Here is a 20,055-nt window from a genome sequence, read left to right as displayed (position 1 = left end):
AGAGCAACCTCTGCCTCCAGGGTTCAAGCGATCCTCCCACTTCAGTCTGAGTAGCTGGGACTATGGGCATGTGCCACCACGCCCAGCTGATTTTTGTGGTTTTTTAGAGATGAGGTTTTGCGATGTTGCCCAGGATGGTCTTGAACACCCGGGCTCAAGGAATCTGCCCATCCTGGCCTCCCAAAGTTCTGAGATTGCAGGTGTAAGTCATCGTGCCCAGCCTCCTTGAAGTTTACTAACACTTGGGATAACTGAGGGAAAATAGGTGACAATTCCACTCAGTCTATTAGAGGTCTAGATATAAGGTAGCCACACAATAACTCTAACTTGACTTCTTCTAACCATTCTGTCTTACTGGTTTGGAGACTGTCTTCTGCCAGCATTTTTTGTGGCTTGAGATATTTTCAAACCCTTCTTTCACTACCTTTCTTACCCTTAATGTGCCAAGCTTGAAACAGGATTTGATTTCCTGAGCTACTTGTTTGCCTTCTGTGTGTCACCAAGTAATCTGGTTCATCTTTCATCTCATTCATGTTCTTTTCAAGTGAAACAAGACATTTTGGGGGTCAAGTCTCTTTGGGTGTTTGTTTTATGTATATAAAAATGGATTTTGTGTTCCCTTTCCATGTAAGTACCAACTTATATGGAAACTCACAATCGTAATGTAAAGAAGAAATGAAAGCCTGGTATGTTGTACTTCAAGATGCCTCCCTGATGTACAGAATCTCCTTGTAAAATAAATAATTGCATTGTAAAAATAAAATAAAATGTCTCATCTAAAACTTCCTTAAATTCCACCAAAAAGATCAATACAGTTTAATAAATGAATGGTGAAGCTACAGTCACTCACATCTTAGTATGGATTACAGAACTCTGGCACTTGAAGAGAACAGTACTAAATATCCCTCATCAAGCGACAGGATGAAACTCTGAATCATGTACTCTTAATTAGGACTTCTGAAAGGATTAAAAACAAAATCTAAACAAACAATCAAACCAAAAAATACCCAAAGCCTTTAGGTAACACTTGGAAGCAATAACTAAACAAAATAAGACTTGTTTTAGTAACAAACTTCCAAAATGAGTGAGTGGCAAATTATTTCCTGTGGTGGCAAAAACAATCTTTGCACTGTCATTGCTCCTTTCTTTCCTTTCAGAATGAGAGCAGAGGAGGGTTTAAATCACTTCAAGATTATTTCTTTTTTTGAAACAGGGTCTCACTGTGTCACCCAGGCTGGAGTGCAGTAGCACAAATCATGGCTCACTCCAACCTCGAGCTCCTGGGCTCAAGCAATTCTCCCACCTTAGCCTCCTGAGTAGCCAGAACTACAGGGACACACCACCACACCTGGCTAATTTTTTTTAAGAGATGGAGTCTCACTATATTGCCCAGGCTGGACTCAAACTCCCGGGCTTAAGCGATCCTCCCACCTCAGCCTCCCAAAGTGATAGGACTATAGGCGTGAGCCCACTGCAGCTGATCTCTGGCTAATTTTTAAATTTTTTGTAGAGACAGGTTTCGCCATGTTGCCCAGGCTGGTCTCAAACTCCTAAGCTCAAGCAATCCTCTCACCTCAGCCTCCCAAAGTATTGAGATTACAGGCATGAGCCACTGTGCCTGGCCAGTGAATCTAGATCTTTTTTTTTTTTTTAGGCGGAGTCTCGCTCTGTCACCCAGGCTGGATTGCAGTGGCGCGATCTCGACTCACCGCAAGCTCCGCCTTCCAGGCTCACGCCATTCTCCTGCCTCAGCCTCTCCGAGTAGCTGGGACTACAGGCGCCCGCCACCACGCCCAGCCAATTTTTTGTATTTTCAGTAGAGACAGGGTTTCACCGTGGTCTCGATCTCCTGACCTCGTGATCCGCCCGCCTTGGCCTCCCAAAGTGCTGGGATTACAAGCGTGAGCCACCGTGCCCGGCCGAATCTAGATCTTATTATGAGGTAAACAAAGCCTTCAGAGAAGATAAGCCAGCAAGAGAAAAATCTATTTAATACCATATATAAGCATCAAAAACCAAGAGCTGATGGCAAAGGAGAGTTTAAAGGAAACACAAAGATAGTTTTGAAGAAACAAGCAGCAGGGTAATAAAACTTAATATTAGCCTATAATCAAGGTCCTCCAAATTCAGCCTATTGGCTCATTTGAGCCTGACAACAACTTTTGAGGTAAATGAGTGAGACATCATTTAACTCAATTTCACGAATGTGGAAACTCAAACAGGTTAAGCGAAGGTTAAGTAGTTTCCCCAGGGCTCATAAAGGAAAGCAATGAGTCAATTTTTTTCATTCTGAATAAACACACATATAATGCCAGTTGTTCTAAGTATGTCGAGATTACAACATAACCTTGCTTGGGAAGAGAACATTTACACACAATAAATATTTAAACTGACCCCAAATCTAAAAATTCTGAGGTTTCCTATAGTTGAATTTACTTTCCTAAAATCTCACCCTAGTCATTTTCAACCTCTGATAAGCATCAGGATTGCCTAAGGAACTTTGGTGAGGGGAAAAAAAAGTTTACACTGCTTGAACTCTACCACTGAAGACTCTAATAATTCAGAGGTATTTGGGGAGAGGCCCAACATCTGTATTTTATTAAGTATGACATGTGGTTCTACTGTACCCTAAAGGGTGAACAGCACTGCCTTAAACAAACAGGGCTACCACAGGAGGGCTGAGGCCCAAGGAATGCCTGTGATTAAGGGAAGCCAACCAAAGTACTCCACAATGTCTTTTGAAAAGAGCCTTCATCCCCAGGCTCTGCCCAGCGCTAGACAGTGACGTGGACCACCCAGCCCAGGCTCAGGCCTCATGGGGTACCTGGCTCTCGGGACTGGCTATCATCACAAATGTGCAGGTCCAGGCGGGAGATGAGCAGATGGTAGGAGGACTCTTTCACATCAAATTTCTCAAAGTACTGGCTGAGGCGGCTGCTGCTGCTGTTGCTGTTGCCCTGGCTGCCACCAAATGCCTGGGCCCAGGACTGCTGGGCACTGGGAGCTGGTGGAGTGATCTACATGTGACAGAGAGAGAAACAGGAAGTCCAGACCCTGAAAAGATCCTTTGTAGGCTTTCTTTAAGCTTTCGTCCAGCCTGAAGAAAACCACAGTTTAGCAAGATGTTCCTTCCCTCTCATAACTGTTGGCCTAGTAGCTCACTTAGGTCTGTTTCAATTATATAACCTAAACTCCAAAAGCCTACTTATAATTAGTCTAATAACTGTTGGAATATAGTTCATAGTTCTGAATTGCCCTCCCAGCTCTTGCCCACCAGGTCTTAGTGGACTGATGCTAAAACATTTCCTCTAGGACGTCCTCCCTAAATGCTCTCTTTCAGCCTGTGTAGCGAGATGCCTCTTCTTTGTGCTCTCATGGCATATCGTTTATTCTATTACAGCATTTATCACACCGTACTGTAATAACTCATTTATGGTCCAGCTTTCAAGACAGTGAAAGCCCCAAGGACAGGAACAAGAGGTGTATTCCATTTTTCTTCTCCAGTGGCCAGCACTGTATACTTAATACACTGGAGGTACCCAATGAACAGAATAAATAAAAAATCAGAGGTGCAGGCAAAGCCTATAAATACCCAGAAGTAAAACAAATTTCCCAAATAAAGTCTAGATTCCACCTACATTAGTATGAGTTAGGTCTGGCCTACTGAGTCCCTAGCCCCACCAAGGGTGTCTGTTTTATCTCTAACCTGTACAGGTTCAGGGGCCAGGCTCTTTCTTTGCTGGGCTGACTTCTCCATGGCTTCACTCAGTGACTCTGCATACTTCATCATAGCCTTGAGCTGTGAGTCAGTTAGCACCCAGAGCAGGTCATCCAACAGGAACATCAGCTTGGACGATATCACATTGCAATCTTTGGTCTGAGGAAGCCACAGACAACATGAGGTTTATCACCTGGTATCATTCCAACTTTCTTTTTTTTTCTTTTTTTTGAGACGGAGTCTTGCTCTGTCGCCCAGGCTGGAGTGCAGTGGTGCAATCTCGGCTCACTGCAAGCTCCGCCTCCGGGGTTCACACCATTCTCCTGCCTCAGCCTCTCCGAGTAGCTGGGACTACAGGCGCCCGCCACCACGCCCAGCTAATTTTTTGTATTTTTAGTAGAGACGGGGTTTCACTGTGGTCTCGATCTCCTGACCTCGTGATCCGCCCGCCTCGGCCTCCCAAAGTGCTGGGATTACAAGCGTGAGCCACCGCGCCCGGCCCATTCCAACTTTCAAAGTGACTGTTGCCCAATCAGTTTCAGAAGCGGCTTTTCAATCTCCAATATGTGAAAGTATCAAGCAGTTTGGAGAGACAATTTCTTACAAAACTACTAAAGTTTCCTTAATTAAGAAAAAGCAGCAATAGTCAACTGCCAGGTGCCTATGTCAGTGTCCCCACACATGGGTAAAAATTGCAGTTTCCAAAACTAAGAAAATAGGAAGGTGGAAACATTCTATTACCAGAGGATGTTGGGCAACACTGAATTATAGGCCTTCCCCCTTCAACTGTCATTCCAGGGCCAATAACATTCCAAACAATGAGGGAATACCAAATCCAGGCTGTCTCATAGAATAAGAGATGGAAGTTTTCATGAGGCCAGAGAACACACTTACTCTTCTTTTGAGGGCTATTTGGATCCTGCCTTGGTTTGTAATAAGCCTCAATGGAGTGGTGACTGGGTCCTGATCACCATTGTCTGTAGCATCTGCCTCAATTCGGAGTGTTTGCCAAGTTATTTCCTTAAATGTTAAAACCTGGAAGGAGAGAAAGTAAAATCCCTTAATCCTGTGAATGAAATTAACCAAGAAGCAAGAAGTCCCAGGAAAAAAGACTGGCAAGGCAGAGACTCCCAGCACTCTCAGTTGGGATCCCACCAAGAAAAAGCAGTGAATCAGGGATCCATAACTGAGGAAAGGATGTAGCAGTAACACTGGACAGAAAGGCCTTTGGGTTCCCAGGAATGGGGAACATTTGAGGAAATCCACAAAATGGGAATAATATCCTTTAAGAATTAGCCCGACTTTGAATCTTCCCCCATTCTTTCCCTTCACAATGATGGGGCTGTCACCTCTCCTCGGCGGGGGTCAGTGATGCGGGTAAGGCGAAGGTCACTCTGCTGCCAGTTGGGGTTGACACTATAGCCCTGGAGCTGCCACAATTCAAAAGCAGCGTGGAAGGCCTTGGAGTGAATCTTGATGGTGATAGAATTGACGATGATGAACATCCCTTCCACCACCTTTTCAGCAAAGCCATATTCACTACAACAAATGAGGTAGACCAACAATCAGAATCATGGGAGACTTTCTGCACAGTCTTTATACTAGATGTTTAAATTACTTTATAATGGTAATACAGTAGTCTTTTTTTTTTTTTTTTTGAGACAGGGTCTTGCTCTGTTACCCAAGCTGGAGTACAGTGGCATGATCACAGCTCACTGCAGCCTTGAACGCCTGGCCTCACGTGATCCTCTCATCTCAGCCTCTGAAATAGCTGGGATCACGGGTATGAGCCACTGTGCTTGGCTGCAGTACTTTTTTTTTTTTTTTGAGACGGAGTCTCACTCTGTCACCAGGCTAGAGTACAGTGGCACGATCTCGGCCACCTGCAATCTCTACCTCCTGGGTTCAAGGTATTCTCCTGCCTCAGCCTCCCAAGTAGCTGGGAGCCATGCGCCACCACACCCAGCTAATTTTTGTATTTTTAGTAGAGACGGGGTTTCACCATGTTGGCCAAGATGGTCTCAATCTCTTGGCCTGGTGATCTGCCTGCCTCAGCCTCCCAAAGTGCTGGGATTACAGGCGTCAGCCACCACGCCTGGACAGTACTTTCTTTAACGAGAAATTGTTTTTAAAGAATGGAATAAAAGAGGAAGAGTTGACCTTGAAACAATCTCCCTCCTGTTAGAAAGAATAAATTGATAAATCTTTTTATAGACCACAAACTATCTAAATATTTAGACACTGTCTGTGAGGGGAAGTATAACTACAGAAAAGAGACATAGGATTTCTATAAAATCTTCGAAGACACAACAGCAAGACCTGGTCTCAAAAAAAAAAAAAAAAAAATCTCCGAAGATGGAGCATACTCTGCAAAGGTAGTGGAAAGAAAAGTAGTACAGCCAGGTGAATAAGAGGTTCAAAATCAATCCCACCTTGACTCCGTCAAATACAGTCATCCCTTGGTATGTGAAAGTACTGGTTCCAGGACCCCCCAGTACCACCTCGTATACCAGAATCTGCTTAAATCCCACAGTCAACCCTGAGGGACCTGCATATATGAAAAGTCGACTATCCGTGTGGGTGGCACCCTGCAATATTTTGATCTGCATTTGGTTGAAAAAACTCCACATATGCATGGACCCATGCAGCTCAAACTTGTGCTAGGCAAGGATCAACTGTGCTTCCCAAAGAATTAGCTATACTTCCACAGTGAGAGGACAGAAATGGCAAAAGGAGAGGAATGAAGGACACAAAGTCCCTCTAGATGTGAAGAAAACAGCAATTCTTGACATGTAGGTGAAATCACTGCTCATTACAAGAGATAAAAGGAGGTCTGAAAATTCAAACTGAAAAAAAATATATATTTGGAATTTATGTCACCAAGAACTAATATCCCTAATGTATAAAGAATTTCAAAAACCAGAGAGAAAAAAGAGCAAGAGCCTGATAAAAGTGGGACCAAGTATGGACAGGTCACAGAAGAAATAAATGCAAATAGATATTAAACATAAAGAGGTTGGGCACAGTGACTCACACCTGTAATACCAGCACTTTAGGAGGCCGAAGTGGAGGATCACTTGAGCCCAGGAGTTTGAGACCAGCCTGGGCAACAAAGGGAGATGCCCTCTCTACAAAAACTCCGTACAAACAAATTTAAAAATTAGCCAGGTCGTGGTGGTGCATGCCTGTAGTCCCAGCTACTTGAGAGGCTGAGATAGGAGGATCGCTTAAGCCCAGGAGGTTGAGGCTGCAGTGAGCCAAGATTGCGCCACTGTACTCAAGCCAGGGTGACAGAGTGAGATCCTGTCTCAGAAAAAAAAAAAAAAAAAGAAAGAAAAAAGGCCGGGTGCAGTGGCTCACGCCTGTAATCCCAGCACTTTGGGAGATGGAGGTGGGTGGATCACGAAGTCAAGAGATCGAGACCATCCTGGCCAACGTGGTGAAACCCCATCTCTACTAAAAATACAAAAATTAGCTAGGCGTGGTGGTGCACACCTGTAGTCCCAGGTACTCGGGAGTCTGAGGCAGGAGAATTGCTTGAACCCGGGAGGCAGAGGTTGCAGTGAGCCGAGATCATGCCACTGCACTCCAGCCTGGTGACAGAGCGAGGCTCCGTCTCAAAAGAAAAGAAAAGAAAATGATCCTCAACCTCACTCATAAATCAAAACCATGCTGAGAGTCACTAGATTTATGACAAAGGTGACAGTGCAGGGGGAAAAATAGTTTTCTCAATAAATGGTGCATGGTCAGTTTGCAGATATCCATACAGAGAAAAATTAATATTGATGCCTACCTTCATCAGACAACAACAACAAAAATCAGTTCCAAGATGGACTAGAGATTTAAATGTTAAAAGCCAAACAATAAAGCTTTTAGAAGAAAATATAGGAGACTCTCTTCCTGCCTTAGGATAGAAAAAGAACTTAAACAAGATACAAAAAGTGCTAACCATAAAGTGGAAAAAAAAAAGATATACTGGACTACATCAGAATTAATAATTTCTGTTCAATAATAAAAAAAATTAAGAGTGGGCCGAGTGCAGTGGTTCGTGCCTATAATCCCAGCACTTTGGGAGGCCGAGGCGGGTGGATCACCTGAGGTCAGGAGTTCGAGACCAGCCTGGCCAACATGGTGAAACCCCATCTCTACTAAAAATACAAAAATTAGCTGGGCATGGTGGCAGGCGCCTGTAATCCCAGCTACTCAGGAGGCTGAGGCAGGAGAATCACTTGAACCCAGGAGGTGGAGGTTGCAGTCAGCTGAGATCGTACCATTGCACTCTAGCCTGAGTGACAAAAGGGAAACTCCGTCTCAAAAAAAAAAAAAAAAAATTTTAAAAGTGATCAGTGTCTTAGTATTCTGTACAGAGTAGAAGATATCTGCAGTACATGTATCTAACCAAGTACTTGTTTTCAGAATATATAAAGAACTTCTACAAATTAATAAGAAAAAGACAACTCAAAGATAAATAAGCAAAACAGTTACACAAGTGCTTTATGAAAGACAATATCCAAAATTCCAATAAACCAATCATCGGAAAAATATAAATTAAACCATAATGTGATACAACTACACACCCACCAGGATGATTAAAATGAAAAGATAGACAATACCAGATATGGAGCAATGCTAGAGGGAAAACTGGTACAATCACTATGAATAACTATCTAGCAATATTTACAAAAAGAGAACCCATAACCCAGCAATTTTACTGCTAGGTATATAAAATAGAAATGTGTACATATGTTCACAAGATATATACACAAGAAGGTTCACAGCAGCACTATTCTCTTTTACTACATATTTTTAGCTTATATGCAGGAAAATTCATTCTTTGTGGTGAATGGCTTCGTGGGTTTTGTTTTTTTTTTTCCCCCGAGACACAGTCTTGCTCTGTCACCTAGGCTGGGGTGCAGTGGTGTGATCTCGGCTCACTACAACATCTGTCTCCCAGGTTCAAGCAATTCTCCTGCCTCAGCCTCTGGAAGAGCTGGGATTACAGGCACGCGCCACCACGCCCAGCTAATTTTTGTATTTTTTTTAAGTAGAGATGGGGTTTCACCATGTTGGCCAGGCTGGTCTCAAACTCCTGACCTCGTGATCTGCCCGCCTCGGCCTCCCAAAGTGCTGGGATTACAGGCATGAGCCACCGTGCCTGGCCGGCTCTGTGGGTTTTGGCAAATACATGGAGTCATGATTGACCACCAAAGTCATCATAGAGAAGAGTTCTACAAGCCTGTAATCCCAGCATTTTGGGAGGCTGAGGCGAGTGGATCACCTGAGACCAGGATGAGACCAGCCTGGCTAACATGGCAAAACCCTGTCTTGCTAAAAATACAAAAATTAGCCAGGGGAGGCCAGGTGCGGTAGCTCATGTCTGTAATCCTATCACTTTGGGAGGCTGAGGCAGGCAAATCACGAGGTCAGGAGTTCAAGACCAGCCTGGCCAACACAGTGAAACCCAGTCTCTACTAAAAACACACACACACACACAAAATTAGCGAGGCGTGGTGGCAGACGCCTATAGTTCCAGCACTCGGGAGGCTGAGGCAGAAGAATCGCTTGAACCTGAGAGGTGGAGGTTGCAGTGAGCCGAGATCGCACCACTGCACTCCAGCTTGGGTGACATAGTGAGACTCTGTCTCGAAAAAAAGAAAAAGTAGCTGGGTATGGTGGCAGTGGCACACACCTGTACTCCCAACTACTCCAAAGGCTGAGGTGTGAGATTCGCTTGAACCTGGGAGGCAGAGGTTGCAGTGAGCTGAGATCGCACCACTGCACTCCAATCTGGGCAACAGAGCAAGGCTCTATCTCAAAAAAAAAAAAAAAAGAAGAAGAACCAGAAACTAGAAGCATCTACAACCGAATGGATTGTGGCATATTCAGGTAATGGAATGGTATACAGTAATGAGGAAGAATCAACTACAAATATATGTAACAAAATGGATGTCTCTCACAAACATAATGTTAAGCTAAAGTAGCCAGACACAAATGACTATACATTTACCTAAAACAGCCATGTTGTAGTATATAACAGTACTTTATTCCTTTTTAAGGTTATGCCTGAACATGCCTAAACCTTGAAAACATTATGCTAAGTGAGAGAGGTCAACCACAAAAGACCACACAGTATATGACTTCATTTATATAAATGTTCAGAATAGACATAGACAGTAGATGAGTGGTTGCCTAGGGCTAAGGCAGGAAAAAATGAGGAGTGACTGCTAATATGTATGGGGTTTCTCTTGGGTGATGAAAATGTTCTAAAATTGATTGTGGTCATGGTTGTACCTCCCAGTGAATACAGTAAAAACCACTGAATTGTATATACTTCACATGGATGAATGTTATGGTATGTGAATTATATTTCAATAAAGTGTTTTCTAAATTATGCTGGCTTGGCTTCTTTGGTTTTCGTTTTTTGTTTTTTTTTTGAGACGGAGTTTCACTCTTGTTGCCCAGGCTGGAGAGCAATGGTGCAATTTCAGCTCACTGCAAGCTCTGCCTCACAGGTTCAAGCAATTCTCCTGCCTCAGTCTCCCAAGGAGCTGGTACTACAGGCATGTGCCACCATGCCTGGCTAATTTAGTATTTTTAGTAAAGATGGGGTTTCTCCATGTTGGCCATGCTGGTTTCAAGCTCCTGACCTCGGGCGATCCACCCACCTAGGCCTCTTAAAGTGCTGGGATTACAGCCATGAGCCACTGCACTCAGCCAGCTTCTTTGGTTTTCTTGTAAGAAAAGAAAGAATAAGAAAAAAAAATTATGCTGGCAAAATACGAAGTGACTTATGAACAAGGCCATTTATTGCTGAACCATGTTTAACAGCAAAAAACCTGGAAATAATCCAAGTATCCACCAATAGAGAACTGGCTAAATAAACTATGTTGCCTCCAAAAGATAAGCATATTCTACAGGTACAAAAAGGAATAAAGAACATCTCTTCACACTTCTATGGAGTGATCTCCAGGATATATCTATATATAGATATATGTACACACATATATATATATATATTTTTTTTTTTTGAGACGGAGTCTTGCTCTGTCACCCAGGCTGGAGTGCAGTGGCGTGATCTCGGCTCACTGCAACCTCCACCTCCCGGGTTCAAGCAATTCTCCTGCCTCAGCCTCCTGAGTAGCTGGGATTACAGGCGCGTGCCACCATGCTCGGTTAATTTTTGTATTTTTAGTAGAGACGGGGTTTCACCATGTTGATCAGACTGGTCTCGAACTCCTGACCTCGTGATCCGCCCACGTCGGCCTCCCAAACTGCTGGGATCACAGGCGTGAGCCACGTAATATGCCTGGCCTTCCAGGATATATTTTTAAATGAAAAGAACAATGTAGAAGTATTTAAGATATGCTACATGTTGTATAGAAAAAAGGTGGGACAATACAAATATATATACAGTACATATAATGTGCCTCGTTTCACAGTTGTAACTTCAGAGCTACATAATTTTACATAACTAAAAATAAATTTAAAAACCATCTAAAAGTTAAACAAATAAAGGAACCTTTCTGTATGTCAAATTGCTATTCAACCATATAAAGAATGATTTCAAGTGACTTCAAAACAGCATTTTGGCCAGCGCGGTGGCTCATGCCTGTAATCCCAGCACTTTGAGAGGCCGAGACAGGTGGATCACTTGAGGTCAGGAGTTCAAGACCAGCCTGGGCAACATAGTGAAACCCCGTCCCTACTAAAAATACAAAAATTAGCCAGGCATGGTGGCAGGCGCCCATAATCCCAGCTACTTAGGAAGCTGAGGCAGGAGAATCGCTTGAACCCAGGAGGCGGAGGTTGCAGTGAGCCGAGATGGTGCCACTACACTCCAGCCTGGAAAACAAGAGCGGAAAAACTTCATCTCAAACAAAACAAAACACAACAAAACAAACGAACAAACAAAAACAGTATTTTGACCATACATCCCTAATGAGATATTTCACAAGATTAAAACACACACACACACACGCACACACACACACACACCCTGATACTGCATTCAGTAGTAGTGTTATTGATAGTTATAATGGTTTTGTTTTTCTGAAACTTGAAAAAGTAAATCATCTATGTTACTGTTGATAGGAGCCATGATTCAGTGTATGAATTTAAAAACCACTATTAAATCCAGAAAGTTAACTCAAAATCCTCTTTTATTTGAATAGAGAAATATCAGGATATTGTCATGATTTATTTTTCTGTTTCTTTTTTTTTTGAGACAGAGTCTCACTCTGTTGCCAGGCTGGAGTGCAGTGGCACAATCTCGGCTCACTGCAACCTCTGCCTCCTGGGTTCAAGCGATTCCCCTGCCTCAGCCTCCGGAGTAGCTGGGACTACAGGCATGCGCCACCATGCCTGGCTAATTTTTTATATTTCAGTAGAGACGGGGTTTCACCATGTTGGTCAGGCTGGTCTCGATCTCCTGACCTCGTGATCCACTGGCCTCGGCCTCCCAGAGTGCTGGGATTACAGGCGTGAGCCACTGAGCCCGGCCTATTTTTCTCTTTCTTAAAAATACCTTTTTCCTAGCATTGGACATTGAAAAGGCCTTAAAGCAATGAAAACTCAATGAATACAGTTTTGCAGACAATAGTCTCTAAATAGCGTTTCTCACTAAAGGGAATCAGGGCTCCTTGAAGAGATGTCTGAGTTCAGGTCTAGGGTAAAGTTGTATAAAAGAATCCTCAAACATCTTATTCTATCTAAAAGCAGAAAGATTACTGGGGTCTTGTCAAAAGGACACAGGAGTTCACTTGGAAATGCTCTAACTCGCCAAAGACGGGGAGATATGAACATCAAGAAGAATAATGACTGTAAAGGTATGACATACAAAAAAACATATATAAAGAGTAAACGTAGGATGTAAGGCCAGGCACAGTTGCTCACGTCTGTAATCCTAACACTTTGAGAGGCCAAGGCGGAAAGATCACTTGAGTCCAGGAGTTCAAGACCAGCCTGTGCAACATGGTGAGACCCATCTCTGCAAAATATTTAAAAATTAATTGGGTGCAGTGGCACATGCCTGTATCCCCAGCTACTTGGGAGTCTGATGTGGGAGAATCGCTTGAGCCCAGGAGTTCAAGGCTGCAGTGAGCCGTGACTGCACTACTGCACTCCAGCCTGGATGACAAAGCAAAACCTTGTCTCAAAAAAAAAAAAAAAAGTAGGATGTAAAACATGTAACATGTAAAAGCATGTAGGCCAGGTGCGGTGGCTCACGCCTGTAATCCCAGCACTTTGGGAGGCTAAGCCGGGTGGATCATTTGAGGTCAGGAGTTCAAGACCAGCCTGGCCAACATGGTGAAACCCCGTCTCTACTAAAAATACAAAAATTAGCTAGGTATGTTGGTGTGTGTAATCCCAGCTACTCAGGAGGCTGAGGCAGGAGAATCGCTTGAATCCAAGAGGCGGAGGTTGCAGTGAGCTGAGATGCACCATTGCACTTTAGCCTGGGCAACAGAGTGAGACTCCATCTCAAAAAAAAAAAAAAGAATGCAAAATGTACAAAGAATATAAAATGGTAAGCCACTCTGGAAAAGTCTGACAGTTTCTGAAAAAGTTAAATCCTCCCCTAAATACCATAACTAGGTATTTACCCAAGAGAAAGAAAAGCACACATGACCACACAAAAACTTGCACACAAATGTTTATAGCAGCATTATTCATAATAGCCAAAAAATAGAAATAAAATGACCATCAACTAGTGAATGGATAAACCAATTGTGGCATATCCATATACTAAAATGTTACTCAGCGCTATGGTCTGATTGCTTATGTTTCCCCAAAATTCATCGTATGTTGAAACCTAATAGCCCAATGTGACAGTTTTAGAGATGAGGCCTCTGGAAGGTGTTCAGCTCATGAAGGAAAAGTCCTCATTAATGGGATTAATGCCTTTAGAAAAGAGGCCAGAGACTGGGCTCAGTGGCTCGTGCCTGTGATCTCCGCACTTTGGGAGGCCGGGGCAGGTGGATCACCCGAGGTCAGGAGTTCGAGACCAGCCTGACTAACATGGTGAAACCCCGTCTCTACTAAATACAAAAAATTAGCTGGGCCTGGTGGTGCATGCCTGTAATCCCAGCTACCTGGGAGGCTGAGGCAGGAGAATCACTTGAACCAGGGAGGTGGAGTTTGCAATGAACGGAGACCGTGCCATTGCATTCCAGCCTGGGCGACAAAAGTGAAACTCTATCTCAAAAAAGAAAAAAAGAAAAAAGAAAAGAGGCCAGAGAGAGACCTTTCACCCTTTGGATGTATTCTTACCAAGAAAACAAAAGCAAACAAAATAAATCAGGGCAAGCCTTTAAACCTACCAGATTAAATGAGAAATATTTTCTTTTACCACCACCCCGGTAATGGAGGGGTTTCACTCTGTCTGACCTGTGATCCGCCTCGGAACATTTTCTCCTGCACCCAGCCGAGAAACATTTTCAATGATACCTTGATGATACAATCAGCCAGAATACAAAACAAGGGAAATTCTTCAGAAAAGATTATCTAATTCCTACAAAGAATAAATGGTATATTTAAAAATGTGTGTGTGGTGGGATATAATTATAAGAGCTTTAAAAGGCCTATCACCCAAATATAAAGTATGGACTTCTTTTGATCCATATTGTTTTGTAAAAAAATACATATTTAGGCCAGTCACAGTGGTTCACGCCTGTAATTCCAGCACTTTAGGAGGCTGAGGCGGGTGGATCACCTGAGGCCAGGAGGTCGAGACCAGCCTGGCCAACACGGCAAAACCCCATCTCTATTAAAAATACAAAAATCAGCCGGGTGTGGTGTCGGGCACCTGTAATGCCAGCTACTCAGGAGGCCGAGGCACAAGAATCACTTGAACCCAGGAGATGGAGGTTGCAGTGAGCCAAGATCGTGCCACCGCACTCCAGCCTGGGTGACAGAGCAAGACCCTGTCTCAAAACCAAAAAAAAGAAAAAGAAAAATATATATATATACATGTATATATTTAAGAGATAATCCAGGAAAATTGATTATGAAATAGGTATTAGATGATATTAAGGAATTCTTGGTTTTTTTTTTTTTTTGAGATGGAGTTTCACGCTTGTTGCCCAAGCTGGAGTGCAATGGCACAATCTCGGCTAACTGCAACCTCCACCTCCCGGGTTCAAGCGATTCTCTTGCCTCAGCCTCCCGAGTAGCTGGGATCACAGGTGCCCACCACCACGCCCAGCTAATTTTTTTTATTTTTAGTAGAAATGGAGTTTTTATTTTTAGTAGAAATGGGGTTTCACCATGTTAGCCAGGCTGGTCTCGAACTCCTGACCTCAGGTAATCTGTCCACCTCAGCCTCCCAAAGTGCTCGGATTACAGGCGTGAGCCACCGTGCTTGGCCTGTTAATTCTTTTTAATGTGATAGCAATATTTTTTTTTTCCAGTCCTTGTCTGTTAAAGACATGATATGAAAGTATTTGCAGGTAGGTTCACAACCAGCCTGGGCAACTTGGTGAAACTGTCTCTATCAAAACTACAAAAAATTGGCCAGGTATGGTGGTGCATGCCTGTGGTCCCAGCTACTTGGGAGACTGAGGTGGGGAACCACTTGAGCCTGGGAGGCAGAGGATGCAGTGAGCCAAGATCACACCACTGCACTCCAGGCTGGGTGACAGGGTGAGACCCCATCTCAAAAAAAAAAAGTATCTGCAAGTGGAATCATATGGTTTCTGAGATTTGCTTTCAAGTACTATAGTGTCCACATGCACATACATACACATACACAAACTGGCAGGAAAAAGAAAAAAGAATGACAACGTTGGGCATGGTGGTTCACGTCTGTAATCCCAGGGCTTTGGGGAGGCTGAGGTGGGAGGATCGCTTAAGGCCAGGAGTTCAAGACCAGCCTGGGCAACATAGTGAGACACCATCGCTGCAAAAAACTAGCCAGTCATGGTGATGTGTGCCTGTGGTCCCAGCTACTTGGGAGGCTGAGGTAGGAGGACTGGTTGAGCCCAGGAGGTCGAGGCTACAGTGAGCTGTGATCACACCACTGCACTCCAGCCTGGGTGACAGAGCAAGACCCTATCTCAGGGAAAAAAAAAAAAAAAAAAAAAAAAACAGAGGAAGAAGAATGACAAAGTGTTGATAATTGTTGAAATTAGATCTTGGGTATATGGGGGTTCTTATACCATTTTCTTTACTTTAGTGTAAGTTTGAAAATTTCCATAATAAAAAGTTTTTATTTTTTAACTAAAAGGGGATCTGGAGCAATTAATATGTTGGAAATAACAGGGTTCAAAGCAACTAACCTCTGTCCTGAAGCAAGGGCAATGGGAGACTGTCCATTGGGGGGCCGAGGATCCTCACATGTCTTCATCTCCACCTCTACCTTATCCAGACACTGAAATAGAAGGAGAACTAAGCATTTACACAAATACACACACAGCACAATGACAGTACAGACTGTGTCATTCATCTCTGTGCTCCAGAGCCTAGTCAAGTGCTATACCCATCGTGGGCAGACAATAAATATTTACTGAATGAATGAACTAAAATGCAAGGAGAGTCCTCATTTTCCCCCTTCCATTTCCATTAGCAGCAGAACCTCATGACAAGCACAGGATGAGCTCAGAGCAAAAAGATAAAACACAAATCCAAGTTGCAGAAATATTATTTTTCCTGGGGATTCCAGTTTTTGGGATAAAGACACACATCAACCAGCTTCTGAAGGGCCCTCAACTGATAATCGTCCAACAGTCAACCCAAACTAAACTTTTTTTTTTTTTTTTCACCGAGACAGAGTCTCACTCTTATTGCCCAGGCTGCAGGGTGATCTCGGCTCACTGCAACCTCTGCCTCCCGGGTTCAAGCAGTTCTCCCGCCCCAGCCTCCTGAGTAGCTGGGATTACAGGCACCTGCCACCAAGCCTGGCTAATTTTTTGTATTTTTTAGTAGAGATGGGGTTTCACCATGTTGGTCAGGCTGGTCTTGAACTCTTGACCTCAGGTGATCTACCCGCCTCTGCCTCCCAAAGTGCTGGCATTACAGGCGTGAGCAACCGCACCCGGCCCAAACCAAACTTCTAATTTTTCCTCTGTCAAGATTTCAAGGAGTGCCAGGCACGGTGGCTCACACCCGTAACCCCAGCACTTTCGAAGGCTGAGACAGGTGGATCACCTGAGGTTAGGAGTTCGAGACCAGCCTAGCCAACATGGCAAAACCTCGTCTCTATTAAAAATACAAAAATTAGCTGGGCATGGTGGTACATGTAATCCTAACTACTTAGGAGGCTGAGGCAGGAGAATTGCTTGAACCCAGAGGCAGAGGTTGCAGTGAGCCAAGGCACTCCAGCCTTGGTGACGAGCAAAACTCCATCTCAAAAAAAAAAAAAAAAAAAAAAAATTCAAGGGAAAATAGGAAAGTCTAAGGGTAGAGCCTACGCAGCCATAATTGTTACACTAAAACCAAGAAAACAACTGAGAAGTCCTGGGTCTTGTGTCCCAGTGCTAATCCTATACCACACAGCAGTTCCAGAATAAGCCCAGACGACAGTCACACTGTCTCAGAGAGAAGCTCACAGGGACATAAGGAGACACCCACCATTCCTAAAAGGGTTAGCCTATCATTTTCTCCCTCATCTTCTAAAAGCCTACCCTGGCCATCCCCATTTGATTACTTGTAATCAAGAAAGGTCATTACCAAGCAAATTGGGTGCGTCTTCAACTTTGTCCACTGGATCTGAAAGAGGAAAGCAAAGTCTCAGGGCTGTGGTAGCTCACCCTCCAGAAAGCAGGCCTGCTGGCCGAAGAGAACAGCAGCATTCTGACCCTCATTCTCACCCGGATGGAGGCCCTGTTGCAGTAGACCCGATTGATGGCTAACCAGGTGGGCAACTCCAGTACATTCTGTAGAACCTCTTCATCCAGCTCCAGGTTGGTCAGCTGGCCCTCCCCTTTCAGGGTACTCAGGTTGATTTTGTCTGGGGAAAGATTCTTAGTGAACCTGAAAAGAGTTAACGATAAGAAGCTATTATTTCCATGGGAATCTGCTAATTGGGTATTACAGCCAAAACACTTCTGAATCTAAAGAAAAAATTAAAGAACATTTGTTAAGGCTAATCAAGTGAAGCAGTGGGAGTGAAGGAACACAGAAATCTGTAACTGGGGTTATGATCAATTAGTTGTAAACAACACCACACTCAGACCAGCCAGAACAAATGCACTCAGACCACATCATCTCTACACCATATAAGATATTAGGTGAGACCTATGATTCTACTTATGATTGTGTCATCATCCTACTAAAGAACCTACGATGAGGATTCTGGGGCAATAGCTGTAGCAATGGCAATGTTGTCTTTCAATATTTCCGAATCCTCGCATAAAAACAGACAGAGGGAGCTAGGCGCAGTGGCTCACACCTGTAATCCCAGCACTTTGGGAGGCCAAGGTGGGCAGATCACCTGAGGTCGGGAGTTCGAGACCAGCCTGACCAACATGGAGAAACCCTGTCTCTACTAAAAATACTAAATTAGCCGGGCGTGGTGGCACATGCCTGTAATCCCAGCTCCTCCGGAGGCTGAGGCAGGAGAATCGCTTGAACCTGGGAGGCGGAGGTTGCACTGAGCTGAAATCGTGCCATTGCACTCCAGCCTGGGCAACAAGAGCGAAACTCCATCTCAAAAAAAAAAAAAAAAAAACAGACAAAGGGCCAGGCGTGGTGGCTCACGCCTGTAATCCCAGCACCTTGGGAGGCTTAGGCAGGAGGATTGCTGGGGCCTAGGAGATCGAGACAAGCCTGGGCAACATAGCGAGACCCCATCTCTTAAAAAAAAAAAAAAAAAATTAGGCATGGTGGTGCATGCCTGTAGTCCCAGCTACTCAGGAGGCTGAGGTTGAGGCTGCAGTGACCCATGATCATGACACTGTACTCTAGCCTGAGATGACAGAGCAAAACCCATTATAAAAACAAACACCAGACAGAGCAACTAGATAACAACACAGAAAGTCCATGAATAACATTTAAAACGAAATAGAATATGAAGTATCCTCATAAATCCCCATAGACAAGTGGGTGGGGGAAAAAACATCAACAGCCACAAGACGTAAGTGCTATCCAGCTGTCCAGAACAGAGTGGAGGGAAGCAAAAGGGCATCTGACAACTGAGAACTGAAGAACCCCAGGATAACCAACAACTATTAAATGAAAAGCAATGGGGACTGATTTGACAACAGTAACTGACACTGGGAGAGGGTTCTGTCCACTGCAAGGGATCCATAGTGAGACCCCAAGGAGCTGGAACAGTCTAGCCCTATAAACTCATGAAACTAACCTTCCCAAGCTCCTTCCTAGGAAAGGACCCCCACACAAAAAAGAATTAAAAATGAGTAAGATAGGGATGACAGAAATGAAGAAAAGAGATGGTCTAGATAAAAGTAAGGGAGGGGAACAGAGACCTATTATCTCAGGAAGCAAGCTGTTACTTTTTTTTTTTTTAGCACTACTTGAAATAACAGAAGAAGGAGCTACATGAAGTTAAGAATGTGAAACAGTAACAGGCTAATTATTGGCTTATTAAAGCAGGGTAAAATGAAATCCTAGACCCCTACACATATGTTTACTGATATGAAAAAAGAACAACCAGTCACCTATAGTCTTCCCAAAGAGACTAAACTTGAATCTCATCAAGCCACTGGGTCCAATTGCTAATTTGAAGGAAATACTGAGGACAGATGAAAACTGCTGAACTACACTGTAAGTGTGCAATCAGCAAAATTCAGACCACAGGAAACTCTATCGGTCAAATGGTCTTGAAATAAAATATTCACACAGGCCAGTCCTCTCACTATTCCTCACTGCTCCAGTCCTCGATGCTGTGCTCTCGCCAGCCACCCCCCTTCCCTTTCCCTCCACACCACTATCTGCCACGCAAGGCTGAACTGGAGACTTCTCCCCGAGGCCTTCTTCCCCTAACTGCTGCAACTCACATTAAACTCTTTTATTCTCCATTCCTGGAATCTGTAATGCATGTTTAGGTCATAATCATATGACAGAGTCTTAGGATGTTCTCTAATTCTCAAATGCATAATATAACCACCCCTGCTCAATTAGATTAAGCTCTTCAAGGTAAGGGGCTTAGTCTTGGCCATTCTTCCTAATCCAACAGAATGCTGGCCCACATATCTCTTAGCTAACTGCCCTGCTGGCTAACTACTCCCAGTTCCCTTCTCTCATCTTTTTGGCTGGATCAATTTAAGGCCAGTTCCTCATAGTATAACCCTCTCTCCTATAAGACCAACTATCTAAATTAATCTCACTCCTGTAATTCACTGCTGCTGCCTCTCATAGTCACTATTTTCACCCCAATCATG

The 20,055-nt window shown here is 43.8% G+C and overlaps 1 protein-coding gene across 3 annotated transcripts in view; it reads right to left on the bottom strand.

Annotated features, from left to right (window-relative positions):
- Positions 1-20,055, bottom strand: part of BLTP3A (bridge-like lipid transfer protein family member 3A) — an 81,562-nt gene that overhangs the window by 36,480 nt on the left and 25,027 nt on the right. For all 3 annotated transcript variants that reach the window (XM_032141756.2, XM_032141754.2, XM_032141755.2), the window contains exons 2-8: positions 17,524-17,686; positions 17,384-17,422; positions 15,994-16,085; positions 5,068-5,257; positions 4,613-4,753; positions 3,707-3,877; positions 2,825-3,017 (exon numbers count right to left, since the gene is read on the bottom strand). In XM_032141756.2, the coding sequence (XP_031997647.1) occupies positions 2,825-3,017; positions 3,707-3,877; positions 4,613-4,753; positions 5,068-5,257; positions 15,994-16,085; positions 17,384-17,422; positions 17,524-17,686 (989 nt within the window). The remainder of the gene's footprint in view (positions 1-2,824; positions 3,018-3,706; positions 3,878-4,612; positions 4,754-5,067; positions 5,258-15,993; positions 16,086-17,383; positions 17,423-17,523; positions 17,687-20,055) is intronic.

Source organism: Hylobates moloch, unplaced genomic scaffold (assembly GCF_009828535.3).
Source record: "Hylobates moloch isolate HMO894 unplaced genomic scaffold, HMol_V3 SCAFFOLD_20, whole genome shotgun sequence".
In the NCBI taxonomy this organism is placed as follows: domain Eukaryota; kingdom Metazoa; phylum Chordata; class Mammalia; order Primates; family Hylobatidae; genus Hylobates; species Hylobates moloch.
Note: the sequence above shows the minus strand (reverse complement) of the source record. Positions and strands in the feature narration are given on the sequence as shown.